This window comes from Myotis nattereri, assembly GCF_964212035.1.
Source record: "Myotis nattereri genome assembly, chromosome: 3".
Lineage (NCBI taxonomy): Eukaryota > Metazoa > Chordata > Mammalia > Chiroptera > Vespertilionidae > Myotis > Myotis nattereri.
In genome coordinates, this window is record NC_138077.1 from 102,589,328 (window position 1) to 102,601,372 (window position 12,045).

The window sequence follows — 12,045 nt, forward strand, 5'->3', positions numbered from 1 at the left end:
TTGGACAAACTAACACAATGGAAATATCTTAAAATATCTTTAATATTTCAGTTTTACAAACATATATCTATGTATTTTTTCCCTGTAGCATGTTAGAAGGTAATTGTTTCATAGGCAGATATAACACTCAGTTTCCTCTCCTCCTTTTATTAACTAGTTTGAACTCCATAATTTCTAGATTTAATTAACAAAGTAATATTACTTGTATTAAATATAATACAAGGCTACATTTCCAGCCTTTTATGTTAGTGTTTTCTTTTGTTTCTTTGCATCTTGCTAGAGTTCCCATGTTTTTCTCATCTCCCTTGGATATTCTCCCCACAACATGAAGTTTTTCTCAGTGACTAGAACTGTTCCTGTGGCATAGAAAAAACCTGACCAAATAGTCACTGAATGAACCAATGATGTGGTTAAAAAACAAAGTAACATTCTTTCTTCAAACAAAAATGACATTACATTAAACAAGTAGTTTATTGACTTTCACATGTCTTGGTTTTGGATCTAAATGAAAGACATCAGGAAAATAAATCTCAAAGCAGACAAAAGCAACTACCTGAATTCATCAATTATGGCCTTTTCTCCCAGTTTTTGTTTGTTTTGTTTCATTTATTTGATTTTTTTGTATTTCACTTTTAAGACAAAACTGTCTCATGGTTTCATATGTGCCTGTTTTTATTTTTTGTTATTTTTATTTTATTTTATATGTCTTTTTTTTAAAGCAAGGCTCTCAGTCTTCCAATACATCAGATGATAGTTTTTATTATAATGTTGTTCTGGATAATCAAAATGTGTTTATTTAAATTTTTTTATAATTATAATTGGATTTTATGTGAAATACTAATGCTATCTGTTTCTTACAATTTTTAAGTTATATAGATTCCTTGCTGTTCCTTATCTGTGCCTATCAGAATAACAAAGAACTCTTGTCCAAAGGCCCTTACAGAGGACATGATGAAGAGTTGATATCACATTATAGAAGAGAATGTTTACTTGTAAGTTAAATGTACATAATATTTGTTTACTTTATCTTTTTGTCTTACATTGAGCAAATTTTTCCAGACTCATATATAACTGATTGACTTTATAAACTCTGATGGGGTAAGAATTTGATGATGTCTGTAATCTGGGGTTACTCCCTTAAGAATGGGAGAATAGACTCAATTCTTTATCTCTTTTCTATGGATCCTAAGTATTGCATGTGATAAACCATAAATGTTCTTGAAATGGGATCAGAATGATTACATTTTTATATTTAGATTTCTTCATCACTCTGCCATTCCCTTCTTGGTGGGAAAGGAGAGGCTGCATAGAATGTGAGTAATTAATACTTAAGCCTCTCTCCAAGCTAAAAGTAAATTGCACAAGAATGATACAAGTTTTATGTGTGTCTCTATGAGAAATTTAACAACAAAGATGTGGACTCCTATCTCCCTCTGTCCCATGGCTTTGCCGACTGGTTCAGTGCCCACTGGTTGCCAGGGGGCCCCCGAGTCCGTCTTCTGTACTGGGAGACTGCGCTCCAGAGCCTGCAGAGGAGCCCACCACTATGAAACAAAAACAAGAGCCTTCTTTAGAGTCAAAAGATAACTTCAAAGCAACACCACGGAATACTTGTTTAGGAGCCCTATGGCAAAAACTATAGTACATAACTCTAGATTTTCTATCTCGTCTTAAAAACTTAGCTAAAATATAAATATGTTATTTTCACACATGAAGGTTACACTTGTGCCCCAGCAGGAGTGGGGCATGCCCTCAGAGGTATGTGCAAGTGTGCTGATCTGTGCAGAACAGCCCATTTAAGATGATATGGGAACCAGAATGCAGGCTGCAATTTAAAGAAGGGTTCTGGTGAAGCACAGAACGGGGAGAGCACTTACCTTGCCTTCCTGCTTTTCCTGCAGAGGCTTCAGCTTCTGTCATCCCTTGGCTTTAGGTCCCAACTTGAACCTGGGAAAACTGCAGTTTGGAGTTTTCTAAGCCATAGAAAAAGGAGTTCGATTCAATGAAGGGGGAAAGGCAGCTGCACTTTGTTTTCTATGATTTATTTCAAAGCATAATCACATGAAAAAAGTCATTTTCTATTGTGCAAAATGTTCTGAGGCTGTTCTTACCATAGACCAAGGTATCTGAGGTCTTCCTTAGTGGTATCATTAAGAATATCAGAAAGTGTATAACCTTCTTTAACAATCTGAAATAAAGATCAAATACATAGGAGGTAAGCATCTTTGTAATAATAGCATAGGATTGTTTGGGGGGGGGGGTATAAATTTACCTTTTCAATAGTATTTGCATCTGCTCCTTGCATTTGCAACCAGTCTACAAACTCTTGATATGTTCTCTGCCCACAAGACAATCTGGGTTCTCTGTAGTAATTAGAAGTTTGTTTTATTGTATATGGATTTGTAACAATAAAACTTCAACAGTGACTAGGAAATAAACTATTCCAGAATGTAAAAAAAACAAATAATATAATCTTTATATTTGAAATTCAGCTTAACACTATGGTTATTTGAAATCATATTTATCATGCTATAAACATAAGATTTCAAACATAAGCCCTTAAATATTATAGCTCTTATTTTGCCTGGATTCCTTATCTATCTCTTATGTCTATATTTCTTATCCTTAAGGATTTCTCAGTTCTACTAGATTAGGGATCAGCGTACTTGGCCTGTACTCCAGCCTGTCACTTGTTTTTCTCAAGTTTCATTTGAAACATAACCATACTCATTTATAATTCATACTAGGGGCCCAGTGTATGAAATTCATGCACTGGCGTGGGGGGGGGGGCTGTCCATCAGCCCAGCCTGCCCCCTCTCACATACTGAGAGCCCTCAGGGGATGTCCTACTGACGGCTTAGGCCCACTCCCAGCTCGCCTTGGGGAGCGGGCCTAAACCACTGTCTGGCCTCCCTTTGTGGGAGGCGACCAGGCTGATCAGGGGAAGGCACCAGCCCCATCACCCCACTGCTGCAGCCACTGCCAGTCACCGCAGCCTCCAAGGTGTTTTCATCAACACAGACTCCAGTCCCTTCACCATGAAAAAATGACAACTTTCTTTAGGCATTTTCAAGATGCATCTTTCATAGGATATGGCATTTCTTTCTTTCTTTCTTTCTTTCTTTCTTTCTTTCTTTCTTTCTTTCTTTTTCTTTTTTTTTTTTTTAATACTCACCTGAGGATATGCTTCCATTGATTTTTAGAGAATGTGGAAGAGAAGGTAAAGACAGAAACATCAAAGTGAGAGGAACACTTTGATTGGTTGCCTCCTGCATTAGCCCTGACCTGGGCCCGGGCCAGGGAGGCGCCTATACCTTCCCTCGGTCAGAACTGAACCCAGACCCTGCGGTGGGCAGGCCAAGGCATTATCCACTGAGCCAAACCGGCTAGGGCAGGATATGATATTTCTTAGCCCTCCAGCAGCGGACCTTCCTTTTTTTCTCCAGGAGTGTGGTGGAAGAACCCTAGATCACCTTTTTGGATTCTTATTACCCAAGTTACTAAGAATATTAGCAGTGGCATACAGGGAGCTTACCCAATGAGCGGTCAGAAAAGGTGTTTCCTCTGTAGTTCACACCGATCGCCGGCTCGGCCCCTGCCCAGGCCTAATACCTCTAGCCGAGACTTTAGGCCTGGGCAGGGGCCCCCCTCAGCTCCCGTCGCAGGTTCGGCCCTGCCCAGGAGCCCCCCTGGCTCAGGCCCTTCCTAGGAGGCTCAGGGCCCACACGTAGGCCTACCTCGGAGTGACCTGGGTGCTGATGATGTTCCCGGGACCCAGGCCACTGGGCACCTACATATGCAAATTAACCACCATCTTTGTTGGGTTAATTTGCATACTTATCCGATTGGCCGGTGGGCGTAGCGGAAAGATGGTCAGTTTGCATGTTTGTCTATTATTAGGTAAGATGTGGCTGCCTTTGTAAGACAATGGCATGGCTGAGTAATTGCAGCAGAAACAATATGGCCCTCAAGGCCTAAAATATTTTCTGTCTTGTTCTTCACCAAAAAAGCTTACCAGTCCCTGTACCACAATGTAAGCTCCATGAGAGTTTTCTGTATTAATCACTTAAGTACTCCTGCATCTAGAACAGTTTCTGGCACATGCCATGAACTCAGTAAGAATTTTTTGAAGGGATAAATGAATTAATTGTTTACTTTCATGTTTTTGTATGAAAGAATATAGCTTTTCTTGTTCAATTGACATTTATAGAGAAATGATAGTTTTTCAAAATTAATATGGAGTTTGAATCTCTTTATTTTCAAAATTATTTTGAGTGCTTATTAAATTTTAGTACTGGGGGAAGTTCATCCCTGGAGAATAAAAATTGGCCCCTGTAGTGATGATCAATATAAGCTAAACACAAATTTTAAAAGCATAACAACAATATTTTCCCCACTTCTTTTTTCTTTTATTTCTGTTGTTAATACACATAGCTTTTTCTAAGAGATTTTTCATGCTAGAATAGCTTGAGATTATTTTTCCTGATTGCCATTTGTTCTAATACCGTTTGTGAACATACTCATTATATCATCTTCAGTATTTATACTTACGGGTATTTTATTACATTAAAAAAGAAAACAAACCTGTTCTTTTTCTCATTGCATTAAGAAATTAAATGAGCAAGCTGCAGAACTGTTTGAATCTGGAGAGGATCGAGAAGTAAACAATGGTCTGATTATTATGAATGAGTTTATTGTCCCATTTTTGCCCTTATTATTGGTGGATGAAATGGAAGAGAAAGATATACTTGCTGTGGAAGATATGAGAAATCGATGGTGCTCTTATCTTGGACAAGAAATGGAATGTAAGTTTAAATAATGCTAGTGGACATCTGAAGTTGGTTGTAATTAAAAGCAGTTAGAATTAATGTTATTTATTTGTATCATTTTTTATATTTTGTAATATTCACATTACTTTTTTCTTATTTACAAACTAAGCTATGAACTCATTGTCATTATCTTTTATCTCTTCCCTCAGGATGATAATTATTTTATATTTTTTAAAATGAATCATCAACTGGCCACTCCAAGTTAATAAATCATCTTAAAGATAATTTCACTCGCTCTCTATCCTTAGTTACCTCTAATTGTTTTTATTTGCAGCAAACCTCCAAGAGAAGCTGACAGATTTTCTGCCAAAACTTCTCGATTGTTCTACGGAGATTAAAGGTTTCCAGGAGCCACCGAAGTTACCTTCATATTCCACACTTGAACTGTGCGAGAGATTTGCCCGAATCATGTTGTCCCTCAGTCGAACTCCTGCTGATGGAAGATAAACAGCGCACACTTTCCCTAAACACACTGTGTAAACTTTTTTTTCAGTTCTTAACCCTTGCCTTCTTGTCACAAGGTTTGCTTGTTGCTGCTATAGTTTTTAACATTTTTTTATTTTAATGACTTCAAAATACAAAATGACTATACAGACTTTAGCTGGACTGCAAACAATAAAGCTGGGAATCGCATGGCTCTCAGACTTTGTCTTAGCCAGATCTCATGTATAATTACAAACCTGATTGATCGTATCATTGAAAAACCTTGTTTTTGCCACCTTTCTCTTACAGTATTACTGCTTTTATCTTTACCTACATTGTTCCATTGAGTCTGGATCCTTCCATGGCTACAGCCGTTTAAGTGTTCAGCACTGTGTACGATACATAACATTTGGTAGCTTGTAAATGGAATTAAAGAATAAAGTTTTATTTATGGCTACCTATGTGTTTGTAAGCAGGTATATTGTATATTAGTGTGTTATTTTAGTTATATAAATGAATTTTGGGGATTAAGAGTGGGTGATGAGTAATAAAGACTTTTTATTCTGCTCTAATGTTAGCACATTGGAAATTTACTAAATATTTGACAAATACATATATATATATTTTTTTTCTAAGTAGTTAAACTTAATATGGCACCTAAACTTATTTTGAATTCAAATCAGGTTTTCACTAAAGTGAGTGACTAAGTCAACCACACTGAAACTTTTAACCTTTCTTAGATTAACCTTTTATTTTTTTATGTATTTACAAATAATATAGCAAGGTGATTATTTCAAAAGATACGAGAAAATATACTTGAATAAGGGCTATTTAATAGGGAAACTTATAAGAAATATGTATATGTATACATAATACATACACATGCACACATACACACATATTCTTTGTAGTGGAAGACAATGTTTTGCATTACAGAATCATTCTATTTTTTTGTAAATTGTGTATTACTTTAATTGAAAATGTTCTCTGCTAATCAGTGCTGTGAAATGAAGTTGCTGTTGTTGACCTAGAATTTGAGTATCTGACCTGCTTTTATTTACCACCTTTTTAATAAGGAAGAAGCTGTAGAACATTTTATAGATGGAACTTCTGTTTAAGATTAATGAAGTAACATTGTGAATCAAAATCAATGCTTTAAAGGTAATCATGTTACCAACAACCTATTTTTGAATTTATAAAATTTCTTTATGAACAATACTTTGTTAGCTTAGTAAAATATATCATTATACTGTGCGTATGTTTGTTACGGCGCCGCCAAAAGTGCTCTGTGTAAGTGCCTCTCACAAAAGATCCTGGACAGAGGAGGAAAGGGGAATATGCAGTTGTTCTAGGATGCTCCTTACAAAGCCATCAGTATGCTGTTAAGGCATTAATGACAAGGACCTGGTACTGTTTCTTTCATAAGTGTAGGTTTTGCATATCGTAGCTATCCAAATGTGTTTTGATTCAGATTTTATATTCTTCACTTCAGCAGAATCTGTTCTGCATTGGTTTTCAAGTTCTGTCAAAACCTCAGAAACTTTATATGAATTATCTAAGCTTTTCTAAATTATCTGCAGTATTTTATGATATTCTACCATAACGGTAAAGTGATCTGTGTTTATGTGTCTAACTGACTACTGAGACACAACACACCCAAATGCCAGGTGGAAATTTCTCCTTATATAAGCCACATCCAGAGAATCGTATGTGGCTCTTGTGCCGAAGGTAAGTTTTATTATTATATTTACTTCATACTGAAAAGCCAGTTTATTTATTCCTAGTAATGAACCTAAAGTACTTATTTACAGAAGTGACCTTTTTCAAGAACCGGAGAAATTACTTGTTTTTATATTGGCTTTAATATTTAGGTCAGCAAAATTTCCTTACCTTATTTACTGGGTTAAATATAATTTATAGGCAGGAATATAAAATTTGGAACTTCATAAAACTGTTGTCTGTTGCAGATTTTATTTTTATTTAAATGACTCTCATTTTGATTACTATAGTCCTCCCTTCCCATCCCCCAAAAATTATGTTTTGCAGTAATACAACACAGAATTCAAACAGATAGAACTTAAGACTTGTATGAATTTCTTATAAACACAGGGCATAGGGAGACTGTGGTCATGAGCGAAACTCTGAGGCCCCGCTAATACTTTCTAGGTTCATTAAAATACTATAATGACCATACACTGAATCAGTTCTCAAATCGTGATCTCAGACCAGCAGCTTCAGCAACGTCTGGGAACATGCTAGAACTGGAAATTCGTGAGTCCCACACCAGATTCCTGATTCAGAAGATCCTCAAGTGACCTGTGTTTTAACAAGTCCTTCAGATGATTCTGATCTGCTCAAGTCTGAGATCCACTGCACCTCAAGTCGATGCTTTTTAATTTCCATTTACTTGGGATCCCCTGTGTGTTGGAAGATTCTCATATTTCCCTCACTTCTAATTTCAAGGACATGACTAAAAATGATTTTGCTTAGTTTTAGGTTTGAGACTAAGGTGCATTTTCTCCTTTATCTGATTCTCTACAAGGCCAGTGACTTTGCTCTATAATTCAGAATTATTGACTCTGCCTCTAGGTCCCCCTGTCCTTTTCTAAAAGTACAATCACTCCGTTGCTTGGGGGAGGTTAATTTAAAAAAAGGATTTACATCATTAAACAAACACCGTTTAATTTTATTCAACTTATATGTATTAGTTAGCTAGGCCTGCCAAAACAAAATACCATAGAATTGTGGCTTAAAAAACACATTTTCTCACAGTTCTGGAGTCTGGAAGTCCAAAATCAAGGTGTTGACAGGTTTAGTTTCTCCTGGGGCCACTTCATGGCTTGTAGACAGCCTTCTCTCTTTGTGCATGCACATATTTCTGGGGTCCCTCTTCTTATAAGGATACCAGTCATATTGGATTAGAGCCCCACCCTCATTTAATCTTAATTGCATATGGAGATACAGCCTTTAAAGAGGTAGTCACATTGTGGGTAAGGGCTTCAACACATGAATTTGGCAGGGGGTAGGGGAAACACAATTTAGTCCATAGCAATATGTGATGATCCAGTTCATAGCTCCTTTCCAAAAGTGCTAACCTGAGCAAGTTGGCCTTTAACATTTGTCCTTTTATCTTGATCCTGCCATTAACCACTTCACCACATCAGATAGCACACCAGATAGCACTTGGAGCTCAGAGCTCCAAGTCCCCATGCAGCTGCTCAGTCTGAGGAGGTTCACCACCTCTCCACTCTTGCTACTTCTGAGGGATGCAATGAAGATAGTACTAGAAGATCTTAAAGTGGTTAAAGACTGTAATCAACTGACACTATTAGGTCAACACTGGTAGAATTGCCAAGCAAAGACTAGGAAGTAAAACTTGTTTTTCTGCCTTCCAACTGTCCTCTGGTACAACTTACTGGCAGAATCTAAGTGGATGCAGCAAATGGGTCAGGAAAATGCAGTTTGCAATCCCAGCACCAGCATTACAGAGCTGAGGATACAAGTGTGGAGCTGAATTGGAACTGAGACAATAGGTAAAGAACTAACACACTAGTTCCTTTCAGAGATTCCTTTGTATCCAAAAGTTAATCCCTAAAACACTGTTCAGGAATTTATTTGTAAACTATCTCTGGGACCTCAAGACTAAATGCACTAGTTCTAATTGAAATCTTGTTGCTATGTTCTATCAAATGAGATCTTTTAATGATGGCTATTTAATGCTTTATTTTTAAAATCAGCAGTGGAGGGTGGTCTTATAAAATGAATTCATACCCATCCACACATTTTTTTGCATGCATACCGCATGCCACATAATCTGCCAGGTAGTACATATATAAAACAAAGCTTATGTAATAAGACAAAAGTAATAATCTGCCCAAATGCATCTACCCAGAACTACACACTTAACATTTTTGTATTGATGCCTCGGGACATCTTTCTATACTTGTGCACATATACATACACAGGCAACTATATATAAGCGGTTTTCATAAGCATAGAAAATATAATAAATGTGGACATGCTTTAAGAAAGTATGTATGGATCTACCTGTCTTACTCTCCTGTAGTATTTGATTCTAAGGAAAATGTACTATAATTTATATAATGTAGGCTGCTACTTATGTCTGTATATATTATTTCTATACCTTTTGTCTTTCTGCTTAATTTCTAGATGTATAATTTCTGAGCTACTGAGTATACAAATTAAAAATGTTGAACTGAATTGTCAAACTGTTCTTCACCAAAGCTACTCCAGTTTACATTGCTACCACTAGTGTGTGAGAGTGTTTATTCACAAGTTCAACGACATACAATGTTATCAGTCATCAAGATTTTTCAGTAACAGCCAAAAGCTTATTGTATTATTTTTATTTTTTGTGAGAGTGAAATACTTCAATGTTAATGGCTGTTTGTATTTATTGTATAGCTACTTTCTTATGCCCTTTGCACTTTTTCTTGTGGATATTCATATCATAAATTTGCAGTAATTCATGTTAGAAATCATTAATCTTTTATTACACACATTGCACTTTTTGTCACTTACTTTATTTTAATATTGTTTCATGACTTTTTGTTTTTATTCAGATCTGTTGACCTGCTTTATCATTTCTGCCTTTGATATCATGTTCGAAAGAGGTTTCCCTGTCCAGTATTATAAAAATACCTGTGTTTTCTTCTAATATGTTTATGATTGTTTTTTATGTCAGTCTTTAATGCAGTTGAAAATTATATTAAGGTGTGAGGTAAGGATTCACAAATTTCTGTCAAGATTATCTAGTTGTCTAATACATTTATAAAATAATTCTTTTCCCTTACTGATCTAAAATGTAATCTTCATTAGATAATAAATTTTTACATTTGATATTTATAAACACTTTTCAGTTCCATTTTTTTTGTCTATTCACTACCATTACTATTAATTACTATTGTTTTAACATTGATTTAAAATATTTTATATGTAACATACATGTTTTCCTATCTAATAAGTTAAGTGTTACCCCTAACACACATACCCTTAATACTCATTTTTGCCAGAATCTCTGTACTCTTACAAAAAAAATTTAGAATTACTCATGTCCTTTCAAATAAAAATCCTACTGCCATTTTGATTGCAATTACATTGTCTTGCACAGATTGGTATACAGAGAATTATGGCATCCTACACTATTGAATCGTCCTATCTAAAAAGAATGTTGCTTGACTTTTTACTATATTTTTATGTCCCTCAGTAGAGCTTTAAAATTATTTTCATTTGTCTTTAATTTTAGGTATCTTAATGTATTTTAATGTTTTGTGGTGTTTATGAATGAGCTTTTTTTCAACTTTGAAAAAATGTTCCTATTTGAATATTATTTGATACAGAAGAGTAGCTATCAAACTTTTTGGCCTCAGAACCACTTCACACTCAAAAACTATTGGGAACCTAAATGAGCTTTTATTTAGGCCAGTTACATCTATTGCTGTTTGCCATATTAGAAATTGAAACTGTAAAAAATGATAATTTTAAAATGATAGCATATATTAAAAAACAAATACATTTTAAGTGGAAAATACCAAAAGTTTCTGCCTGATCTTTATTTTGGAAGTTAGTATTTTTAAACCAGAGGCCTAAGGCTTGAAAAGAAGTACTAGTTATAATTGTCCCCAACCCTTTCAGTAATTATGAAAATTTTGCTGTCCTCACACTTTCAGAGAACACATAACTTAAAATTTGGACTAGCAATCACTAAAAAAAAAAAAAAAATTGATTACTTAAGTAATACATTAGAATCATTTTTCAAAGAAGTAATTTCTTAGAAAAGTAAAAACCAAATTTAACAGTTTGGAACTTCAGTATGTCTTCAATCGTCCTGGAAATTGATTGAGTAAAAAAAGAAAGCAAAAAATGAGAGAGAACTCATGGACACAGACAACAGTGTGGTGACTGCGGGGATAGGGAGGTTGGTAGAGTGGAAGAGGGTATGGGGGAGGGGGTGGTAAATAGTGATGGAAAAAATAAAGATACCATACAAAAGGAGGAACGGAAGGAACGAAGGGAGGGAGGGAGGGAGAGAAGAGAGAGAAGAAAGAAATAAAAAGAGAAAAAAGGAGGGAGGGAGGGAGGGGGAGAGAAAGAGAAAGAAAGAAAGAAAGAAAGAAAAAGAAAGAAAAGAAAGAAAGAAGAAAGAAAGAAAGAAAGAAAGAAAGAAAGAAAGAAAGAAAGAAAGAAAGAAAGAAAGAAAGAAAGAAAAGGAAAGAGAAAGAAGAAAGAAAGAAAAGAAAAAAAGAAAGAGAAAGAAAAATAAATTTCCCTTTTCCCTTTGGGGGTTGCACTTGCCATGCCCCATGTTTGAAAATTTTTCCAGAAAGGTTACCTGGTATGCTTCACTGCTCTCAAGTATTTCAACTTTGTAGTATCCATTGTCCAAACACTGAAAAGAGTATCTTCATATATTTTTATCCAGATTCGTGGGCAGTGATGGCAGGAAAGTTATTCTGATACCAGCTGTTCCATGTTGCCTAAATCAGAGATGTATATAAATCTTTTAGACAATAGCATAGGGGAGTACCTTTAAGATCTTAGAATAAAAGTGGATTTCTTGCCTGGCTGGTGTGGCTCAGTGGCTGAGTATCCACCTATGAACCAGGAGATCACGGTTTGATTCCTGGTCAGGGCACATGTCTGGGTTGCGGGGTGCATCACCAGTGTGGGGTGTGTAGGAGGCAGCCTATCACTGATTCTCTCTCATCATTGATGTTTCTATCTCTCCCTCTCCCTTTCTCTCTGAAGTCAATAAAAATATATTTTTAAAAAA

The 12,045-nt window shown here is 35.7% G+C and overlaps 1 protein-coding gene across 2 annotated transcripts in view; it reads left to right on the forward strand.

The window, feature by feature from the left end:
- The window catches only part of USP25 (ubiquitin specific peptidase 25), a 181,650-nt gene extending 175,180 nt beyond the window's left edge, over positions 1 to 6,470 (forward strand). For both annotated transcript variants that reach the window (XM_081087424.1, XM_081087423.1), the window contains 3 exons: positions 869 to 992; positions 4,610 to 4,805; positions 5,104 to 6,470. In XM_081087424.1, the coding sequence (XP_080943550.1) occupies positions 869 to 992; positions 4,610 to 4,805; positions 5,104 to 5,276 (493 nt within the window). In that variant the 3' untranslated portion in view covers positions 5,277 to 6,470. The remainder of the gene's footprint in view (positions 1 to 868; positions 993 to 4,609; positions 4,806 to 5,103) is intronic.
- The last annotated feature ends 5,575 nt before the right edge of the window (positions 6,471 to 12,045 follow it).